The following is a 23,258-nucleotide window of genomic DNA, read 5'->3' as shown; positions in this document are numbered from 1 at the left end:
GTTGCTTGCTCTTTAGGAAGAAAGAGCCATTAGGATTATGGGTACTTTGGATTCAATGTTCTTGCCTTTTAAAAAATTATACAAGTAACACATGAATATATACTTTTGGTAAACTGTGACAACGCTGAGAAAAGACTCAAGCTTGCTTCGATTATTATCGCATTACCATTCCCCTCCACTTATTTTTTTGTATGCTTTCCTCATGCTTATATATGATGGTGGCTTAACAGTTCTTTTTTCTCACTGCTCTTCTACCCAACTGAGAAGTCCTTAAAAGCAGTGCCTACAACTGTGGCTTCAAGTCAGGGGGCTAAATGTTCTAGAAGAGCACTTTTCTATAGCTATGTATCTGACCACCATTTGACCATTTTTGATCTATAAAAATGGCAGTTTTGTATAAATCAACTTAACTTCCACCATACCTTCAAAAGGTTATGCCATCATCTACAGTATTATCCTTAACAGATTAGTTTCTCTGGAGGGTTGCTTTTATTTTTAATGTCTTCTAGGGGATCGAGAACATAGTAGTGCATAGCGCCCCCCTCTCCCTGCCCCAGTACAACACTGGCTATGTTTTGGGAATGTGGTTTATATGAAATACATGTTTTTGACCAAAATACTTAGAGTGGGATGTTTGGTAGATGAGAGAAGAGAACTGAGTCATAAACTATCTGAGAAATTATTTTCATTCAAGTTTTCCCCCATATCTACCTAACCCCACCTGAATTTTAAAACCAGTGCATGTCGCCATTTTGTTCTCCTTCCTCAAAGTAATTTTTTTTCATGTTCATTTGTGGGTTTTAATGTTGAAAGCATCCAGAACAAGCAGCATTCTTGGTGACAGTTTTTTTCCCACTTTACACCCCTCTCTGAAAGCCATAGTTGTCGTGGGTCTGTGGGTTATTTCTCTAACTCTTGTGTCTTTCAGCCTATTCCAGAACCAAAAGGAGGTCGGCTTATCCAGGTGGAAGGCTACTGGATTTCGGTGGGAGACAAGGAACCTACAATAGATGAGACATACATCCTCACATCTTCCGTTAAGCTGAACCTGAGAGACATAGTCCGAGTGGTCTCTGCAGGGTGTGTGGACCTTTTCTAACACTGCTCTGTTGTCTTACCAGCATAGGCATTGCTGAAAGTCTAGTCCTACTTGCTGAACTTTCAAAGGGCTCTATTGTTATTCATTGGCTGAGTGAATAATTATTTTCTAAGTCAATCCTGTCACTTTTCTCCAGACACAAAACATCGTTTCTAGTTGTACCTTTGGTGGGAGCAATATGGACACAGATTATTTTGGCCATCATTAAGGTTGCTTTTTAGTATTTTGCTGATGGATACTCATTACCCATTACTTGTTCAGTGAGTAACAGTTACTCCCGCTTACTGTTTCTCACTAGTGCAAGAGAGGCTGGAATTACTTTCCTCGGTAGTTTCTGAGGAACCTTTTTTTTTGCGGTACGCGGGCCTCTCACTGTTGTGGCCCCTCCCGTTGCGGAGCACAGGCTCCGGACGCACAGGCTTAGCGGCCATGGCTCACGGCATGTGGGCTCCTCCCAGACCGGGGCACGAACCCATGTCCCCTGCATTGGCAGGCGGACTCTCAACCACTGCACCACTAGGGAAGCCCCTGAGGAACCATTTTTACATAGAAACTTCTCAGGGCTTAAGAAACGTTCCATTAGTAGTGCATAGATATATAAAAATGTTCTCTTATGAAGATGTTAAATGTTATAGTTGTTCTTTTTTAAATACTACATGATTTAATTCTGGTTTCTGTCTTTATTTTTCTCTTTTTAATTGCTTTATTGGCTGATCCTTTAAAGAACATACCCAGTGCTGATTCAGGGAGAGACATCAGTGGGTAAAACAAGCCTGATACGGTGGCTGGCCGCAGCTACTGGTAACCACTGTGTGCGTATTAACAACCACGAGCACACAGATATTCAGGAGTACATTGGTTGTTACACATCTGACTCCTCAGGGAAGCTCATGTTTAAAGAAGGTAAGGTTGTAATTCTATTCCTTGGGTCTCCTCAAACAATCTTCATCCTTTCTAGTTGAGGCACAGGATGGACGCCATAATAGCTGTTTTTTCTTTCTCCCTGAGCTATGTGATGGTTAAAGGGTGATGGTTAGGGCCCCAGCTTCCTTTGAGCCAGACTAATCTTGTTGGCTGTACACAGGACTGGGGCCTAGGTTTTTTTTGCTTTTTAAAAAATTAATTAATTAATTAATTTTTGGCTGTGTTGGGTCTTCGTTGCTGCACGCGGGCTTTCTCTAGTTGCGGAGGCTACTCTTCATTGTGGTGCGCGGGCTTCTCATTTTGCGGTAGCTTCTCGTTGTGGAGCACGGGCTCTAGGTGCATGGGCTTCAGTAGTTGTGGCACGTGGGCTTAGTTGCTCCGTGGCATGTGGGATCTTCCCAGACCAGGGATGGAACCTGTGTCCCCTGCCTTGGCAGGTGGATTCTTAGCCTCTGCACCACCAGGGAAGTCCTGGGGCCTAGTTTTGAAGAGTGCCGTTGAACTACGTCATTTCCTAGAGAATCAGAAGAGGGGTAAGCATTGAACAGAGGGAAGCTGAGAATAGATGAGAATGTGGTGACTTAAATGAAAGTAGACTTCAGGGGAAAAAGTAAGTTGTAAATGTGATATTCATCAGCTTTGGCTCCCCCTTTGTGCAAAATAAAAAGGAGTGGCCTTCCCTGGTGGCGCAGTGGTTGAGAGTCTGCCTGCCGATGCAGGGAACATGGGTTCATGCCCCGGTCTGGGAAGATCCCACATGCTGTGGAGTGGCTGGGCCCGTGAGCCATGGCCGCTGAGCCTGTGTGTCCGGAGCCTGTGCTCCGCAATGGGAGAGGCCACAACAGTGAGAGGTCCGCGTACTGCAAAAAAAATAAAAAATAATAAAAAATAAAACGGAGTATGTTTAATTGAAAATTATGCTTCCTTGATACTCACAACCACAAATTATTTGGGGACATGACTAGCTGCAGAGAATAATTTGCTTTGAAATTTAATGATAATCTAGGATTTGTTGATTTGTATATAACATTTTAAAAAAAACTTTGGACTAATTTATGCACTAATTTTCAGTATGTATTTCCTCTAAGGTGTTCTTATTGATGCTATGAGAAAGGGATATTGGATTATTTTAGATGAGTTAAATTTGGCCCCTACCGATGTGCTAGAGGCACTGAACAGACTGTTGGATGATAACCGTGAATTGCTCATAACAGAAACACAAGAAGTTGTTAAAGCACATCCTCGCTTCATGCTTTTTGCTACCCAGAATCCCCCAGGACTTTACGGAGGCAGAAAGGTGTGTAGCATTTGCCCCCTTATTCCTGTTTGTTACCGAATCGAGTAGAAAAGTCGTCTTGGTAAGACTGAGATGTTTTTACCTCTGTTGAAGGATTTTTCTTTTTGTGGTGAATAGCAGAGCATACATTTTGGAAATTAAATGAAAAGGTCCTTTGTATCATGTTGTTTCTGTGCGTTTCCCAGATGCTTTCTAGAGCCTTCAGGAATCGATTTGTGGAATTGCACTTTGATGAACTGCCTAGTTCTGAGTTGGAAACAATCTTGCACAAGCGGTGTAGCTTGCCACCCTCCTACTGCAGCAAGTTGGTTAAAGTCATGCTGGAGCTTCAGGTATTCCATCTCTCCATCACTTAGCTTCAAATGGACTGTGTTGATTAGATTTGGTGATCAGAATCTGAGGCTCCCTGGGGTAGAAACAGCCCATCCACCCATTTATTATTTTTTTCAGAGTAAGGATCTTATCTTTAAAACTCATTCCATTAATATCCAGTTTTTGGTTTTGTGTTGTAAATTGGCAATTTAATACCATGTTAACATTTTTCTGATAATTATATGTGATGACAGTTCCCTACTTGTGGATAATATGGAACATTTTACTTAGGTTGGAATTTGGCATCAACAAACTGCAGTTTTTGTTTTTTAAATGGGTGTAATCCTTGAATGGACATAACTAAAGAGATCCTTTATGTGTGGCTCTCCCTTTTCGGTTCTACAAAGCTACAGTTTGTTTTTTTTTTAAGAATATTCCCACCCCCCCTTTTTTCCTAAAGATTTCCCAGAACTTACTCGTCATTTATTTATTTATTTATTTGTTGCGGCAGATGGGCTCCTCAGTTGCAGTCGTGGGCTCCTTAGTTGCGGCTTGTGGACTCCTTAGTTGTGGCATGCAAAAACTCTTAGTTGCGGCATGCATCTGAGATCTAGTTCCCTGACCAGGGATTGAACCTGGACCCCCTGCATTGGGAGCGTGGAGTCTTAACCACTGCACCACCAGGGAAGTCCCAAGAATATCCCAGTTATTTTATGGGGTTAAAAGTGGTTTTTATCAGAATTATACACTGTTAAATTACTTCCTAGAAAGCTAATAATTGCCACTCTTACTACTGTGGTCCCACACTGTGGGATTAATTTTCCTGCGTGTTTGCCACTATTTGTATTATTATTCGTAATTGTTTTCTATGTGTTATATGAGATGGAATTCCATTATTTGTTATGTTCTTTACTTACACATGGGTTTGAACATGTATCTTCAAATGATTGCAGTCCCTTTACTTTTTTTCTTTTTTTTTTTTGGTGGTACCTGGGCCTCTCACCACTGTGGCCTCTCCCGCCATGGAGCACAGGCTCCGGACGCTCAGGCCCAGCGGCCATGGCTCACGGGCCCAGCCGCTCCGCGGCATGCGGGATCCTCCCGGACCGGGGCACGAACTCACGTCCCCTGCATCGGCAGGTGGACTCTCAACCACTGCGCCACCAGGAAAGCCCTGCAGTCCCTTTACATTTAAGAAAAATTAATCTTAGTGGAATGAATCATTTTTATGGGAGCTTAAATTTGTCAGGAATTTTGTATAAGTTGTACTGTACGCTTGCCATTGCCCTTTTTCATTTGTTTTCGTCCTTTAATAGTCCTATCGCAGAGGTTCTTCAGTGTTTGCTGGAAAGCAAGGCTTCATCACCCTCCGTGATCTGTTCCGATGGGCTGAGCGATACAGATTGGCTGAGCAGACGGAGAAAGAGTATGACTGGTTGCAGCACTTAGCCAACGATGGTATGCTCTCAGCACATGCTCTCTAACTGTGGACTTAGGGCAGATTGCATGCTGTGTTATTACAACAAATCTTGCCCAAATTGTCGTCAGTATATATATTTTACTAGGCATTGCAGGAACAGAGCCGTTCTCCCTCAAGTCCTGACTGATGTTGTAAGTGGTCCTATTTCTGCAGGCCTCTGTGCTGTTATGTTTTGGTTGCTAAGGTTTTCTCACTCTTAGCTTCAGGTGGCTGCCTGTGGGAGTCAGGATATGGACATAACGCCTTTAGGAGTTTAGGCAGGTGGTTGGTGGGGGTCTTTGAGCCCTTTTATCTGCATTGTGGTGACCATGGAGAGTTATGTTTGCGCCTTAGAGACGTACAGAAAACTGACGGGTTGGATAATACCAGAGTTCTGAGCCAAGGTAGTTACGTCATCTGAGACTCAGGTTTGTTTACTTTGGTTTAATCAATGGGAAGAATTTGTATGTTCCTCTCTGTGCTAGCATAGAAAGCCTTTCTGAACCTTCTGAATTGAAAAGTCTTGATGAGTCCTTACCAGGGTGGTTACTAAGCGTGGGGAGGAAATAAAACTAACCCATGAGAGTTACATTTTCTCTTCGCTGGGAAAGAGTACAGGGAGGAGCCCCTTTTTTAAACTTTCTTTATCGAGGTATAACATAAAATGTAACAGTAAAGGGGGTAAAGTGCTCTGTTATTTCATGTGCAGCTTAATGTATTTTTACATATGTGGGTACCCAGGTAAATCACCACCTCAGGAAAGATTTAGGATATTTCCAGTACCTCAGAAGATTCCTTCATGGCTCTTGCCAGCCTTAACTCCTAGAGATAGATAATCGCTGCTCTGACATCTGTCACCAGTGATGGATTCTGCCTGAGCTTGTGCTTCATCTAAATAGTATCATGCAGTATGTACTCTTGTGTCTGGCTTCTTTTCACTCAATCTAATGTGAGATTCAGCCATGCTGTTTTGTACATCAGGACTTCATTCCTTTTAAATTATTACTGTGTTGTAACCCATTGTATGGGAGATACGGTGATATGTTTGTCTGTTCTCTTGTTGATGGACATTTGGGTCATTTCTGCTGTTTAGCTATTCGAAAGAAAAGCTGCTCTGAACATTCCTGAGTGTCATTTGGTGCACGTGAGTTCATTTGTGTTGGATTACCTAGAAGTCGTGTTGCCAAGGCAGAGGGCAGGCATATCGTTAGTTGTAGTAAGTTCTCCTGGTTTTCCAAAGTAGTTCTTCAGGTTTCCTCTTCCCAGCAGCTAATGCTCCATAGTATCAGTGTCCCTTGGTATTGACACTTGACGGTTCCTTTTTTTTTTTCTTTCAAGGTTTTATGCTTCTGGCAGGCCGAGTCAGGAAGCAGGAGGAGGTTGATGTGATTCAAGAAGTCCTTGAAAAACATTTCAAGAAAAAATTGTGTCCTCAATCCCTCTTCTCCAAAGAAAATCTCCTAAAATTGCTGAGTGAGTAGGCCATCACATCCAGAGGAGAATAAATTGAGTTGTATTCATATTAGAACCTAAATATGTACTCTGCCTTTGATAGGTAAATTGTCTACTCAGATATCCACATTGGAGGCTAAATTCAGCCACGTCGTGTGGACCAAGGGCATGCGGAGACTGGCGATGCTGGTGGGAAGGGCGTTGGAATTCGGTGAACCAGTGCTGCTGGTTGGAGACACTGGGTAAAGTGGGGAGACAGTAACTCGTTTTGAGGGTTCAGTTCGATTCAGTAGAGTTCATGTAGTGTGTGCCCTTCTGGATAAGAGACATGGTAGGGTGCTGTGTTTTGGGGAAGGGCCCACTGAGCCAAGGGGCAGGCGCCCTGTGTTGGCTAGATGCCCTGTGTTGGCCAGCAGTGTCTGTGGCCAGAGCTCCCCTCTCTTGTTGACTGGGGTGTTCGTGGGTGTGTATTTGGAATTCATACTCCTTGTTAATCTGGTGTGTATCTCTTAACAGGTGTGGAAAAACTACTATCTGTCAAGTGTTTGCGGCCTTGGCAAAGCAGAAATTATACTCAGTCAACTGCCACTTACACATGGAGACGTCGGACTTCTTGGGGGGGTTGCGACCCGTGAGACAGAAGCCAAATGACAAGGTTTGTCCTGAGCAAATGATAACATGTTCATTTAAAGAATTGCAGTCAGCTCTGTGCGAGAGTCAACTGTGGGATTTTATTCCTGGTGGGGCGTACAGGTTTGATACATACCTTATCTTCAGATTTTCACTGGTCTACAAGGGACCTCCACAAGCATCCTGTTATGCGAGATCCATTCCTGTTCTCCAGTCTTTGTTTTCTGCAGAGCAACTCCAGCAGACGCCCACTAGCTACGTGTGTATTGTCTTGTGGAGCCGCCTGCCCTTTAATTTCACCCTCTTCTTTTCCAAATTGTAGGAAGAAATTGACACATCAAGACTCTTTGAGTGGCATGATGGGCCTCTGGTTCTGGCCATGAAGGAGGACGGCTTTTTCCTCTTGGATGAGATCTCCCTAGCCGACGACTCTGTCCTGGAAAGACTCAACAGGTACACGAGCGTAAGAGGTTTACCCTGTGTTTGATGCTTTTGCTGGTCTGGATTTTATAGATATTAATTCTTGTGCACAGTAATGTTCTTCATAGGTACACTGTATTCAGTAAATGTTTGAAAATGATGATGAGCTATTGCTTTTTTTGGCTTTAGCACTCAGTGTCTTTAAGAGACCTAGTTTTTCTGTTTAGCTATCAATAATCAGAAAGATGGGACTATGGGAGGATAGGGCTAAAACAAAGAAGCCCAAGTTAAAATTCTTTTTTAAGGCAAATTATGTGGCCATTATCTTAATTTTTTTTTCAAAGAACTAGAATCAAAATCCTGGATGTTACAGCTGTAAGGCCTCTCAAAACCCCAGACCAGGACGCTGACCCTCCACACCAGACTTGGCTGGCCACATAGCCCCCTAGCCGCATACTGGTGTCGGATGTGAGAGCATGTGCTTGAGTAAGAAATCAGGCTTTGCTGGAGACATTCAAGCAAAGATGCCTTTCCAGAACAGAAAGGAAACTCATGCATCAGAAAAGGTGACTAGTGAACGTACTGAAAGAATATGGCTACACAAATACTGAAATCTGATCGATAAAACAGTTTAAGAAGTTTCTCAAAACCTACACAGTAAGCCTACGGTAAACCTGCTTTTTGCAGTGTGAAAGACTTCAGGACAAGAGAAGTAAAGCCTGAAGTGACCTCACCTGCTCAGAACATTGCTTCCAGAAATGTTTAAAAATGACACGAAGGATATCAATGAGATTTCAGGAATATCCTGTTCAACAGAATGAAGCCCTGATAGCCAGTGCAGGATGCCTTGGCCAACCACGTAGATAAGTCCTGATTGACGGATCCCTGATGAGATACCGGAAATGAGGGCTCACCTAACAGAAACCGCCCCAAAGCAGTAGCCGCCGTGTGAACCAGCCATCTGTCCTGACTGGCAAATAAGAACCACTGGAGAAGCAAAATTGCTATTTACTAGAGTAATCAAAATAAGTCTTGTTGTGCAATGAAAATAGTAAGATGCAGCATTTGTTGAGACCTTAAGACTCAGCAGCTTGGTCACTTGATTAGAAAAATAAACCATTGTTTCTTCAAAATAGGTGTTTAGTCATGAGATAGGAAAAAAATTATATTACTAAAAGTAAAATAAATGGAAATAACCTGGGGGGAAAAAAACGAAACAGGGACTTCCTTGGCAGTCCAGTGGTTAGGACTCCACGCTTTTACTGCCAAGGGCCCTGGTTCATTTCGTGGTCGGGGAACTAAGATCCCACAAGCTGCCCGGTCAAAAAGAAAAAAAAAAAAAAAAAACCCCAAAACAGAAAACCTCAGATCAGTGTGAATCTTGATGAATACCTGTGTTTCTCTCTTTATCGAGGTATAATTTACATATCATGAAGTGTACCTGTTTTAAATGTATAGTTCAATAAGTTATTTTTTTTCTTTCTTTTTTTGGGGGCGGGGGTTGTTTCTTTGTGTGTGTGGGGGGGCTGGGGAGTTGGGTGGTGACCACGCCACGTGGCTTGTGGGATCTTAGTTCCCCGACCAGGGATCGAACCCCGGGCCCCAGCAGTGCGATTGCCAAGAGTCCTAACCACTGGACCGCCAGGACGTCCCCTAATTCGAGTTTTAGTAAATTTACTGAGTTTTGCAGCCACCACAATTCAGTTTACATTTTTATCATCCCAGTAGCATCCCTCCTGTGCATTTACAGTTTATCTTTGATGCCACCTCCTGCTCCAGGCAACTCCTCATCCACTTCATGTCTGTATAGATTTGTCTTTTCAGGAGATTTCATATAAGTGGTCTCTTCTTTAACTTTGCGTCAATGTTTTGAGGTCCCTCCATGGTATAGCCTATATTATTAGTGTGTTCCTTTTTGTTCCTCATAGTATTTCATTGTGTAGATAATACCATATTTTTTTTATCTATTCACCTCTTCTTGGTACTTGAGTTGTTTCTATATCTGTGAATAATGCTGCCATGAACATTTGCATGCTAGGCTCCCATTTTTTATTTAATTTATTTTAAAATATTTATTTATTTGGTGGTGCCAGGTCTTAGTTGTGGCTCACCGGCTCCTTAGTTGCAGCACGTGGTCTCCTTAGTTGTAGCATGCGAACTCTTAGCTGCGGCATGCACGTGGGATCTAGTTCCCTGACCAGGGATCAAAACCAGGCCCCCTGCATTGGGAGTGTGGAGTCTTATCCACTGTGCTGCCAGGGAAGTTATGCTCCCATTTTTTAAAACAAGTGTCTTGACGTAAGTGGGAAAAGGAATTCTTTTTCTTTTGATCAGAACTGTTGTTCCACTACATAGGAATAGGGATAACTATTCACTTTGAAGTTTGTGGCAGGAAACCATTAACTAAAGTGAAAGCTCAGCAAAGGAGAAGACTTTTTTTTTCCTTTTTGAGAACACTGAAGACCACAAAATAGAATACAGAAGGCTTTTCTAATCTGACATTCTCCAATTTTTCTTCTAGTGTCCTCGAAGTGGAAAAGTCTCTGTTATTAGCTGAGAAAGGCAACCTAGAGGACAAGGATAATGAGGTAGAGCTGTTGACTGCTGGGAAGAAATTCCGTATCTTGGCAACCATGAACCCCGGGGGTGACTTTGGGAAAAAAGAGGTAAAACTGTGTTCTTGAAGCATAATTTTTTTCTGCCTTTTGACCTCAGCTCACTGTACCCATAAATACAGTATGTAAAAATGGGTCTGGAATTTTATGTGGTAAAAACTGAGTAAAAGATAAAAATCCAGAGAGAGCCATTATAAGGTTGAAAAATAATTCTGACAGGTAAAACATTTCCTTATTTGATGTCTCACTTTTGTATGTGCCTGAAATTTCAGTCACTTTGCCTGGCTTTTTACATACCTTAAGGTAACAAAGTCTCATGAGAGCTCTGTGTGGAAGTTACTACGCTAGTTTTATGGATGAGAAAAGTTGAAACTGAAGTTTATTCTCCCATTCTGCTTCTAGAGTCTACTCTGTTAAACACGAGAGTGGTGATATGAATGACTTAAAGTGACAAAAAAGCAGTCACAGCCAGGATCCTGTCCTGGTTTTGCAGGTGGAGAGTATCTGTTCCCTCAGGGGTCGTGTGGGTCCCCCTCAGACTGTTGGTAAAGGAAAGGGTGAGGGTGATTTCTTCTGTTCAGAAGGTGGTATGAGGGTCCCCCAAGCCCCACGGCTTCCAGGCTCATGAAGCCTCTCAGTGGAGAAGTCTGCGTTGTGTGTGGGACCCTGGTGTGTTCAAGTTAGGGAAAGGGTAGTGTGGTAGTAGGTCAGGATGATGAGCAGAAATGGGTTGATCGGGAGTGAAAGTAGTTAAGATTCTTGGTAACTTGGTGGCTGCCTGAAACGTGAAAATGATATTTAGGGCCTGATTTTCCTCAGTAGCATAAGAAGAAAGATGATCACTGTGCTTTGGGAAATGTACTGGAGGGAAGAAATAACATACAGCACAGTTTCAAAGTATGAAAACAGGCGCTGTGGCACATAGAAATAGCACAGAAAGATCTGATTTCAAGGTTGTATGTGTTAACTTGCCTGTCAGGTTAGCTTAAGTTTTTTTTAGACAGATTGCCGGCTTTTACCAAACGGAATGATAGCTTTTGGTTCTGCCTGCCTTGCTGCAGAGGGAGGTGGGATCCTGGAACCATGATCCTGCTTAGCCGGGATGGTGCTGAGCAGCACATGCAACCCCTGGTGCCTTTGCTGAGCTGCTCCTGGGTCCAGGCGTTGCTCCTGGTCCTGCTGTGCTAGGCCAGGTAGGCGGAGGATGGAGTTGATCTGTCCAGTAAAAGAAAATCGTTGGTGAACTTTTGTGAGCGGGTGTTATCTGACCTAGGGGGAGGGTAGGATGAATCCAGACTGAGGGCAAAGGCCCTGAGACTGGAGGACTAAACAGTTCTTTGTCATACAAGAGGTAAATATATACCTGTTTGCAATTTCACTCCCTTTGAGCCACATCAAAGTTTTCTCCTTCTACTTCAGACAGCTCTCCCCCATGGGAAGATAGCGTTTATTTTCTCCAAACCACCAGTCAAGTAGCTGAAGGGAAAGTAAAGGGAAGGGCCTTTGCTTAGGGGAAAGTGTTGGGGTTTGGAAGTCATCTACGGGGGCTGAATCCTTCTTGCACCACAGACTCTATAAGACCTTGAAGTTCTCTACCATGATTATAAAGAAAGGGGTGGTAGTACGAGCTCGGGGAGTGTGGTGGAGATAATGAGGTGACATGTGGAAGGAGCTGGACAAATAGGTGTTCAGTGAATTATAGACAGTAGTAGAGGTGATAAAAGAAGCATTGGGTACCTGCCACATTCACAGCCAGCATTCATTCAAAGGTTTTGTTTTCTAGCTTTCCTCATAGGTATTAAATTCACATTAGAATTTGTGTTCTTTGTAGCTGTCTCCTGCCTTAAGAAACCGTTTTACAGAAATATGGTGCCCTCAGAGCACAAGCCGTGAAGACTTAACTCAGATTATCAGCCATAATCTTCGCCCAGGATTGTCTCTGGGCAGAACAGATCATAAAGGTGAGAGTGTTCGGGTGGTGCCGGTGGGGTGGGTGTGTGTGTTGGAGGGAGGGGAATAGCATGTTTAGCAGTAGGTGTGTATGGCCTGTTCTATGGAGAAGTGATAACAAATAGATCTAAAGAAGACGTGATACTAGCCTGTTGCCCTCTACCGAAGTATCCCTTCTTCACCTTGCTTCCATCACCGGGTTACTACGTTTTAGCTTTCTGATTGTTTCACCTGTCGGCCATCTTTATATATAAGGCATATTTGTTGGCTAAAGATAAGGAAATGTGGTTTAAATTTTAATCATTACCACCGTTAGAAAATGTTCATAGAATTTTAAACTGCATTTCCTTAGTAGTTGTCACTTTATTTTATTTTAAATTTTCCTTTTATTATGAAAATTTCAAACACAAGGAAAATAGAGTAGTATTTTAAAAATTCGCATAGACTTGTAACCTAAATTTAATAATTCTTAAAATATCCAGTAAGAGCCAAAACATTTATTATACTTTTTTTTTTTTTTTCAAATTGAGCCTAGATTGCCCTGATTAATCCCATATTCTCGGCATTGAATGGGCTAAATTTAGGACCTAGATCTGGTTCTAAGCCTTAATACAAACCCTAATACAAGTAGTTTTTTGGATCATTTTGCCTCTCTGTCTTAAAGAATATAAAAGGATGTCTGCTTCTTTGAGATTGAGGTTCATGGATATGTTCAGCTTTTTAAAGGCACGCTAAAGCACAGTTTCAAAAATAGGTAGGATGGCTGTGGAGAGTAGGTGCATGGGTCCCAACCTCATCTGTGGTATATTAGGAAAGATTGGCTCTTTAGTCACCTGAGCACAGACTTCCTTTTAAGAAGGGCCTTGACTGAACCTCAGTATTCACGGGTGTACACAGTGCTGTCTGAACAGCTGGAGTTCCCCTGGCTCCACCAATATCACAGCTACTCAGTGGTGCAGAATTGACTAAGCCTGCGATTCCCAAACTCACCTGGACAACTTGTTTAAATACAGCTTGCAGGGCCCTGCACCCAGGGCTTCTGATTCAGTCGGTCTGGTGTAGGGCATGAGAATTTGCCTTCCTAACAAGTTCCCAGGTGGTCCAATAATATTGGTCTATAGCCCACAATCAGAACTTGTGTGTTACCTTGGTTGTGTGCATTGGTGCATTTATGGTGAAAATTCAAGTAAAAAGAGGAGGAGAAGACAGAAATTGTTAAGCTGGCATGGTTTGTCTTTCGGCTCTGGGTTGGGACTGGGTCGCCCAAGGAAGTAACCTCTGAATCTCATATGGGCTGCTTACTCTTCTGAGCTACTTGGATTGTGATAAGAATGGCGGAGGATACAACTGCTGTTAAGCTGCCACGTTTGCTGCATCATCAGTGCTTTTCATGTTTAACTGAGCAAACTGTTCCTCCACAGGGCATAAGCACTGGGACCCCTAGGACTTACTCTGAGCCTTATGGCTTGTCCTTAAGGAGCTTGTTTACTCCATGCTTTCCAGGCTGCATGGCAGCAGACATCCCTGGGGAGGCATTAGAGACCCTGAGGGAACATGGAGCATGAGGGAGAAGTGGCTTAATAATTTATATCAGTCTTTTCATTTGGAAGTGGATCAGGGTGGCACAGCATAAAAACATTTTTTAAATTGTGTAATATAAAACAGGAAATTAGGGAATTCCCTTGCAGTCCAGTGGTTAGGACTCCATGCTACCACCGTAGAGGGGCACAGGTTCGATCCCTGGTTAGGGAACAAAGATCCCACGAGCCGCACACCACCAAAAAAAAAAAAAAGGAAACTAGACATAGCTTTTCCCCAGATTTTCTTTAAGGATATGTATGATTCACTGAATTTAATATTTCAACTATTATGGATTCTAAATTGATTTAGGGTATTTAAGATATATTTACTGCATCGTCTTAATGAAAATATAAATACCACTGTGGGTACCACTTACTTTCTCTATTATTTTTGGTTCACAAGTCTCTATAGTAGTATTATGCATACATTGATAATATAACAAAAAAAGATTCTGTAATGAAACCTTTTCTATATTTGACGTATTGATGAAATTGATGTATTTAAAGAAAATGGATCTCTGAAGGGCATGTGGGCTGCTTTTTCCATTCTCAAACTCTCATTGACCAGTATTTCTCAAAGCATTCTCTTTTCATTAAAATGACATATTGTTCAGAGCTTTTCTTTGAGTTGTATTTCTAGAAGTAGAAATTAGGAACTTCCGAGCTCCCATTAGTTGTGGCCAGATTGCTCTCCAGAAAGTTGGCCCCATTCACAGTGCTGCCAGCAGCTTAATTAGTTCCCCAACCAGGGATTGAACCCAGGCCCCAATACTGAGAGCATCGAGTCCCAACCACTGGACTGCCAGGGAATTCCCGTCATTTTTTTCTTTTTAATTACAATGAAATCTATTATTTTATCCTTATTAATTTAATGGATATTCTAAAATTTCATTTTCTTTTATTACTAGTGAATGGAGCATTCTCTGTAGTTTATTTAAAAATAACTATTATTTTACACATTGCTATTTGTATATTTTTGCATAATATTCCTTAATATATTTATCATGTAGGTTTCTCTCTTCTGTTATCTTTAATATTTGTTGTTAAAAAATACATATATGGGGCTTCCCTGGTGGCGCAGTGGTTGGGAGTCCGCCTGCCGATGCAGGGGACGCGGGTTCGTGCCCCGGTCCGGGAAGATCCCACATGCCGCGGAGTGGCTGGGCCTGTGAGCCGTGGCTGCTGAGCCTGCGCGTCTGGAGCCTGTGCTCCGCAACGGGAGAGGCCACAACAGTGAGAGGCCCGCGTACTGCAAAAAACAAAACAAACAAACAAAAATACATATATGAACCCATCCCATCCACTTTATCTCTGATGATCTTCTGTTTCTTTAATAGTCATGATTTAATTTCTCTTTATTAATGGATAAATTATTTCATTTTCCTTAAGTCCTTGATTTACTTCAGATTTTTTCCACTCTGAAATGTGGATCCAGGTACTCATGTTTAACATGTAGCTTTTGAAACAGTATTTAATTTCTTTCCTCTTGTTAACTAGACTTTCCCCCATGAGTTGTCATTTTACGTTCTGTCTTAAGATTTGTGTTTTTTTCTGTAATTAGTATTTTTCTTCTAACCAGTTTGCAGTGTAGCTTGAAAGCTGTTACTGTATAGTCTACTTTTTATTACAGCAGTGCTGATTCCTCATCATATTTTCTTTTTAAAAAGCATTACTTGGTATTCATACTTTTTAGATAAATGTTTACTATTGACTTCAGAAGTTATATGAAGTACTCTACTAAATTTGATTGTCATTGCTTTGAATGTGTGTGTATGACTTAAGTATTTTGTTTCCAGACAAATATTTTACAATATGAAATTGTGAAAATTAGAATAGTCATTAACTTGAACCACGAAACATAATTTGTGAATCCTCTGATTTGCTAAATTGTGATTGATGAACAGATGGACCAAACAAACAAAAAACCTAGACTAAATGCCACTGGAATCATGATAATCCCCATTCCACTGAATCAGTTAAAAATATAAATAAATCTGTATGTTTTCTAAAATCATTGTGTCTTGTCTTCAAAATTATATCTGAACACGAACCAAATGAATACTTTATTTCTTTGAGCTGTTTTCAGGGTGCTTTCTTAGACTTTAATTCTCAAAGTTTTCTTTCTGGTGTTTTTTTGTTTGTTTGTTTTGGTAGGGGTAGAATGTGTTCTTGAACCCTATGGGAATGTGATTAAAGCTGTGGACCCCATTTGCTTAGAAAAAGTATTAATGTACGTTCACAAAAATTTGCATATAATCTCATGAAACATAGATCCCTTTTAAACCATCAGTGGGCCCCAGGTTGCAAATCCCTGTCCGGCATCTTCCCAAACAGCAAATACCTTTGTTTTCTTGTGTCTTAGGGGCTGACATAGCTGAGGTGATGCTGGATTTCACTGACTGGCTGACCCACCAGGAGTTTGGCCGAAGGTGTGTGGTCAGTATCAGAGATATCCTGTCCTGGGTTAACTTCATGAACACAATGGGGGAGGAAGCTGCTTTGAAAAGGCCGGAGACCATCTCCACAGTGACGTCTTTTGTCCACGCCGCCTGCCTGGTGTACATAGATGGAATAGGTTCAGGTATGTTGTCTGTTAGCTGGTGAGAACAAGGGGTGAGGATAGAGGGGACTGTGAGGTGGAGCAAGCCCAGACCTCTGAGCCAGATGCCTTTAACATTTCCAAGACTCACAGTGGTTCTCTTGTTCTTTTACTCTTTTTGAGAGGCAATTGGTGTAAAAGATACGCGAAAACTTTTCATTGCTTATAGACCAGGGATTTAGTAAATGTGAAGCAGCGCTTATGATAGAAAGAAGGCTGCTGGGAACGCTTGTGCTCCTGAAGAGCGTCACATGGCACCTCTGAATGCGGTCGTTCAGAGTTCACGGGCCTGAATCCTGTGGTTGGTTTTAAGCTTACTACAATTTTATTAAATTTAATGTTTAAGTTTTTTCAGCCATGAAAATTAGAAATACAGCCCACATGACTAAAAGTACCATATTAGTTACTCTTTTCTCCAGACTTATTTCTCACAGAGTGACTGGAGTGCTTTACTGAATAAGCTGCTGCTGAATTGATGACGTGACAGTTGTGGGGAGAGGGGAGTCACACTCCTTCTTAGGGCTGCTTATACTAGCAATCGTATTTTGGCTGTGATTCAGGAGCCCGTCCTAGAGTTCCTGCTGAGTGGTTGTGAAGCTGGGTGCCCTGCTGTTGTTTGATGGACCGATCCTCTTCCTTTAGGGGTAACTTCATCTGGGTTTGGTACGGCTCTCTTGGCTCGCAAAGAATGTCTGAAATTCCTAATCAAGAAACTTTCCAAGGTCGTCCGACTTACAGAAAATCAGAAAAACGAATTGAAGATTTATGACAGACTCAAAGCCAAAGAATTCACTGCGATAGATAACCTTTGGGGAATTCATCCATTTTTTATACCAAGGGGTAAGAATGATTTTAAATAAATAAGATTCTCTTCTTGTGGTTTACAAATACTTGACCTTTATTGTGACTTTTGACTTTACTATATCATGATTACTTTTGTCTGAGTTAGAATCTGACTTGGCGTAATCATAATTGTATGAGTGGTTAAAAATATATATAACAGGCATATAAAAATAGAAAATACAGTCTTTAATACATGAGTAAATTGTCCCATAAAAATGCATTTATATGTTTATTATTTGGTGCTCAAAACAAGACCTTTCCTATAGTGGTAATTCAGCCCATAATGTTTCAACTATAGAACTTTATCACCTTTTACAAAAACAGTTTTGTGAACCCTTGAGGGCAGGTGTCACTCATCTTCCTGTCCCTGGCATCTGCCACATAGCCTAGCAGTCATAGGCATTCAGAGAATGTCTGCTGAGTGAGTGAATGGATGAATAAATGAGTGATTAAATAGGAAATGCAGGTGGATTTCAGTTCTAATCCTTGCTCTTATTAGGTTGCCTTTGTCAAATATTTAAATGAGGCAGTTATATTAGGTATCTTTCCAGGGCACTCTGGACTTTTCGGATCGTTGCTTCTCTAGCAGAGTCATCTATTTCTTGTCCCTTCTTTCCTCTCTGTGTCAAGAATTGTTGAGTGCTTGGAATGTGTAGAGGTGCAGTGGCAGTTAGCGGGGGTTCAGTGGTGAACTAAACCAGCCCAAATTCTGGGCTGAATGGAACATTGCCCCTTTCCCTCTCCCTCTTCAACAGTACTGTCTTCATCCCTGATGGGGTTCCCCCGTGATCTAACCATTAGGTCCCTTCCCCAAGCCATCATGGTAGTATTCAGTTCTCTCGTGTAGGAGCTGTGTGCTCGTGGCCTGGGACTGGGGTGGTCCTTGCTTCTGCTTCCGTAGCTGAGGTAATAAATGTTTTCTTAGCCCCACTGCCTCCAAACTGATGTACCAACAGCTTCTGCCAGGAGACACAGTGGCATAAATATTAAGCCCTCTAAGACTGTTATTAGTCCTGCACTTCAGCTGTATTATGGGTTAAGGATGCATCCTGAATTGTCTTGGTGGCCTAAAAACCTTGGATGAAATTGTTTATATGGGCTTATATACCAAGCTTCCACTTGACTTTTAGGAAAATACAAGTATAAGGTAAATTGTACAAGTACATGTAGTAGTAATTCCAGGTGTAGGTTGTGAAAGGAAAGAAGTATGCTTGCAGTTTCGACCTATGAGTATGTATAGATGTAGGTGTAGGAAGTGCCGAGATCTGTGTAGTAGGCACAGTTGAAGAAAGTATGCTGCTGGCTCTTCCTGGAAAGCATTTCATGGAACCAAAAGTGAGGACATATCAAAATAGGACTAAGCGTTTTCACCACAGATGGTACTTTACTGACTGACAGTCTACTTGGTGGATTCTTTTAATCTCCATTTGATATATATGTATGATTTGGTGATGTCCAGCTTATATGTGGCTTTTCTTTTCTCCATTTCAGGACCTGTCTTGCACAGGAATAATATCGCCGACTATGCACTCAGTGCGGGCACCACAGCTATGAATGCCCAGAGGCTCTTAAGAGCTACAAAACTGAACAAACCTATCCTCTTGGAGGGCTCCCCTGGTGTGGGCAAGACGAGCTTGGTGGGAGCCTTAGCCAAGGCTTCAGGCAACACACTTGTCCGAATCAACTTGTCAGAGCAGACGGTAAGCTTAAGTCATGCTACAGCTGATGGGGGTAGGTGTAGGGAGTAATGTTTTTATCTATTTTTTGTTTGTTTTGGTTTTCGGTTTTTTTTGTGGTACGCAGGCCTCTCACTGCTGTGGCCTCTCCCGTTGCGGAGCACAGGCTCCGGACGCGCAGGCTCAGCGGCCATGGCTCCCGGGCCCAGCCGCTCCACGGCATGTGGGATCTTCCCGGACCGGGGCATGAACCCGTGTCCCCTGCATCGGCAGGCGGACTCTCAACCACTGCGCCACCAGGGAAACCCTGTAATTCTCTTTTGAGAGGGAATCACTCATTTCAGTTTTTATTGTAATACAGCCTCTCTATTTTTGTCCTTTCTAAAAATATTAATTACAGATAAAATGACCCTTTAAACAATCTTATGAAAATATGGGACAGAGATGACAAATTAAATAATCTCCTGGGATGGGGTCTGGGAGGAGGGCCTGGGCATTGTTTTTGGTGTGTGTGGTTTTTGTTTTTTAAGGTCACCAATTTATTTCCAAGTACATCCGATGTTGAGAACTATCGATCTAGAGCTCCAGTTGATAGATGCTTAGACTGTTATGATGATAAGATGCTTGGGGCATATCTGGGCTCCTGGTAAAGAGTTCTGGGATTGATTAGTTCTCTCTTGGGGGGAAGACTAAAAAGTGGTACAAGGCCTAAGTATTTACCATTTTATGTTTGGGGTCTTGGGATCTAGTTCATTTTCTGTGTAATGTTGGCTTTTCTCCATTTCTTCCTCCTCTCAAAGGACATCACAGACCTGTTTGGAGCAGATCTACCTGTTGAAGGTGGCAAGGGAGGAGAGTTTGCCTGGCGTGATGGCCCCTTGCTGGCAGCCTTGAAGGCAGGCCATTGGATTGTGTTGGATGAGGTGAGAGGACGGCCCATTGTGCCAACGTGGGACTACAAGTGTGAGAAATGGGGGTGGGGGCAGAATTTTTCGAGGCTTGAGGGCACTTCGCAATGGATGATCATGCTCTTGGCTAGTAAAGGCAAATTCTCTGATGAAAAGAATCCTCCGTGGTCTCCTTTATGAATAAGAAAAGTCACTTGTCAGAAAGCATATACAGAACTCCCCCCATGTATAGGGTTGGCCAGAAAGTTCGTTTGGGTTTTCCCGTAGCATCTTACGGAAAACCAAATGAACTTTTTGGCCAACCCAATATAACCTACAAACTCTCCTACTTTCGTGAGCTAGCCTCCAGAAAAAGTGCCTCTTCACTAGTTATATGCTCTAGTCGCTGGCAGGCTTGCTGTATTTGTATTTATTTTCAGAGATAAACGTAGTTTACAAATAGTGCCAACCACCTCATTTCAGCAGAGAGGCTGGGGAAAGTTATAGTAGGAAGAGACATAGAAAAATGGTGAGAAAATGGTCAATGCTATATGTGCACATGGGATAAATTAATGACCAGAAAAACAGAGCACATCATGTGATATGTGATAAGTGTCGAATCTCTGTGACTGACAGGTAGCTAGAGAGATATGGAGAAGTGAGGCACAAAATAAAAAAATTGAAGGTTGTGGCCAAAGGGTTTGAGTTAGTTCGGGATGTGCAATGTCAGTTCCGGAAAAGGTGAGCAAGTAGTTGTGTAGCTTAAATGATTTGAGTGATGAAAGTGCCACAGATGACTTTTGACACAGACCTCGGCAGGTTCCCTAGATTCAGACCCCCCTTGCGTCTGCAGTAAGGGGGATGGATTCCTTTTCTGCTGAGCTGCTTCCTAATTACCAGATATTAAAGAGAAGGAGGGTTTTGGTTTTTGTTTTATTCCCCCCAGATTTTTTTGAAAAAGATATGTGATAGAATAATCATCAGCCAGGAAAAAAAGAGTGCCTTGTTTCAAAGCTAGAAGACTACTGACCATAGTCATATTTTGTGGAAATGCACATAGGGACTGCAAGGCATTCTGGCCTTGCAGTCACACATAAGAGCAGCTTTTAGAACTTGACCCGTATGTGGGTATATAGGAGAGTTTGTGTTTTGAGTGCTTATGTAAGCATGACACTTGAAATTCTAATATAGTCTGATTTTTGGCCCATTTGCATTTTACTGATTCACATTTCACAGTTGAATTTTTCCATGTTACCTAAAAACCACCCATGCTTCACATCCCTGAGCTCTGAACTTAGCATCTGAGGACCTCCATTCAGCTCTTTTCATTTCTGGCGCTCGCACAAATCCTCGTGTTTGTTCTTGTTGTTCACAAAACTGTTGGCATAGTTAGATCTACTTTATGTAGTTTATATCATGACTTTGAAGCCCATTTGGAGAGTTTATTCAGTATTTGAGCTGGGAAGGATGTTTATTTAAGTATGTAAAGAGCTATCTTACTTCACCTTAAAAAGTCCCAGAGCGAAAGTGAGATATCTTTGTATTGGAAAGTTTCTTTTGTAAGCTATGATCTATAAAGTAGGCCAATATAGGAGCAGATAATGGATACAGTTTTATTTTTGAGACTAATTTAACTGCTTTAAAAAATTTTAACCTACATACTCAGTTTACTTAAAATTATTATTACTTATTATTATTTACTTATTATTCCTATTTTATACACCCCAAATTTCTCTAACATATATATGAAATAATAGGATGAGTACACATCAGTTCAGCTTGAGAAGCAGAGTGTTACCAATGTTGTTTGAACTCCTTCCCCCTTGAGGATAAGACTACTTTTTGTGCATATTATTCTTTCGCTTTTTGTAGCAGCTATACAGCATATAAAATAAGTATATGCTCTTTCTTCTCCAAATAGCTTAACCTGGCTTCGCAGTCAGTCTTGGAAGGACTCAATGCTTGTTTTGACCACCGAGGAGAAATCTATATTCCTGAGTTAGGAATGAGCTTTCAAGTGCTGCATGAGAAGACGAAGATTTTTGGTTGTCAAAATCCTTTTAGACAAGGAGGCGGAAGGAAGGGCTTGCCCAGGTCTTTCCTAAATAGGTTTACTCAGGTAAGATTTGCTGTTGCCCCAGAAACCAAAGGTGATGTCAGTGGCAATAATACTGCTGACACATAGCTATGAGGGTGCCCACTATGAGAATGAGACAGGCTCAGTGTAATGATCTGCTTCTCGATTTCATATCTTTATATGTTGGATATCAATGTGACTGATTCCCATAATCACTTCTCTCCTGCTGCGAATCCTTTGTCTTAGGTCTCAGGGGACCTGGTATGTTATCAGTTGGAGGAAAGTAAGATGACCACCATCTTGAGGATTCTATTACTGTGCTCAGAGATTAAGGCCAATCTTTGACCTTTTCAAGTGTATTTGTGATCTGTTAGAACATTAAAAGATTATTTTATAATGAAAATGCATTTAAATCTAAGTAAAATAAAGTATAAAAAACTACCATGAAGAAGAAAAAATCCAGTATTCTCCATACCAAAGTCAGCCACTATTAATAGTTGGTATCTTTTCTTATCACCTTTATTCTCATTAGCAGCAGAAGGTGTGTGTGTGTGTACACGTAGGCTTACATGTTTTAACATCTTTTTTCAAAGTTTGGCTAATGTAGTGGCTTGGAAATACTTCTAGATGTTAGCTTTCTTTTATGCCCCATCCCTTGATAATTAAGAATTTACTGAGTATCTTTTAAGAAATTTATTATGAAAAATTTCAAACATATTGAAAAGTTGATCAAATTTTAAAATGAATGCTCATATACCTACCATCTGGATTTTTTAGAGCATTTTACATAATATATAGGAAGCTAAAATTACAAATATACTTAAAAAAATTACTTGCATGTCTTTCTCTAATTCACTAGAATGAAGCTAACAAGAAAACCCTCTTTTGCTCTATATTTCAAAGATTTTATATAATTCCGTATCCTAAAAATGCAAGAAAAGAAATTTCCATAACTGAAATATATATATTACTGAGGTATTACTACTTTGGTGTTAAAATAAAAATTTTACGTAAGTCACAGTAGTCATTTCTGGTGTTTGGTAAAGAGAAACGATGTCATTTTTTCATGTTATTTTTGGATTTTCTAGGTCTTTGTGGATCCCCTTACAGTAATAGACATGGAGTTCATTGCCAGTACTCTGTTTCCAGCCATTGACAAAAGTATTGTTAAAAAAATGGTTGCTTTCAACAACCAAGTAAGTACCTACGTGTATTATTTGTTCTTTGGTTTTCTGATTTTCTCACTTTCTCAACATGGAACACTAAATTACCAGTCTCCGTAACTAAGATAAATCACATAGACTTCTAAAAGTTTCTAGTGGAAGGCAAGCTACTCATTTGAGGGTTACAGTAATTCAGTTCTGTTGCATGTATCATTGTCAATGCTTACAGGGTATTCCTGGCATTGAGAAGTCTGGATTGGGAGAAGGAGACATCT

At 41.4% G+C, this 23,258-nt stretch overlaps 1 protein-coding gene and 1 pseudogene across 2 annotated transcripts in view; both read left to right on the top strand.

The window, feature by feature from the left end:
• Nucleotides 1–23,258, top strand: part of MDN1 (midasin AAA ATPase 1) — a 157,133-nt gene that overhangs the window by 55,585 nt on the left and 78,290 nt on the right. Inside the window, exons 23-39 of the mRNA XM_079938869.1 lie at nucleotides 929–1,080; nucleotides 1,824–2,002; nucleotides 3,112–3,320; nucleotides 3,506–3,652; nucleotides 4,949–5,090; nucleotides 6,430–6,564; nucleotides 6,647–6,785; nucleotides 7,060–7,198; nucleotides 7,496–7,626; nucleotides 10,115–10,259; nucleotides 12,040–12,169; nucleotides 16,101–16,319; nucleotides 16,980–17,177; nucleotides 18,672–18,880; nucleotides 19,657–19,779; nucleotides 21,665–21,862; nucleotides 22,909–23,016. Of these exons, the coding sequence (XP_079794995.1) occupies nucleotides 929–1,080; nucleotides 1,824–2,002; nucleotides 3,112–3,320; nucleotides 3,506–3,652; nucleotides 4,949–5,090; nucleotides 6,430–6,564; nucleotides 6,647–6,785; nucleotides 7,060–7,198; nucleotides 7,496–7,626; nucleotides 10,115–10,259; nucleotides 12,040–12,169; nucleotides 16,101–16,319; nucleotides 16,980–17,177; nucleotides 18,672–18,880; nucleotides 19,657–19,779; nucleotides 21,665–21,862; nucleotides 22,909–23,016 (2,703 nt within the window). The remainder of the gene's footprint in view (nucleotides 1–928; nucleotides 1,081–1,823; nucleotides 2,003–3,111; nucleotides 3,321–3,505; nucleotides 3,653–4,948; nucleotides 5,091–6,429; nucleotides 6,565–6,646; nucleotides 6,786–7,059; nucleotides 7,199–7,495; nucleotides 7,627–10,114; nucleotides 10,260–12,039; nucleotides 12,170–16,100; nucleotides 16,320–16,979; nucleotides 17,178–18,671; nucleotides 18,881–19,656; nucleotides 19,780–21,664; nucleotides 21,863–22,908; nucleotides 23,017–23,258) is intronic.
• On the top strand, nucleotides 8,186–8,937 carry LOC307195113 (mitochondrial import inner membrane translocase subunit Tim9-like; annotated as a pseudogene). Its single transcript has one exon. The product of its transcript is annotated as a mitochondrial import inner membrane translocase subunit Tim9-like (transcript).

Source organism: Stenella coeruleoalba, assembly GCF_951394435.1.
Source record: "Stenella coeruleoalba genome assembly, chromosome: 12".
NCBI classification, from domain to species: domain Eukaryota; kingdom Metazoa; phylum Chordata; class Mammalia; order Artiodactyla; family Delphinidae; genus Stenella; species Stenella coeruleoalba.
The sequence above is the reverse complement of the archived record's forward strand: the minus strand, read 5'-3'. Positions and strand labels throughout refer to the sequence as shown.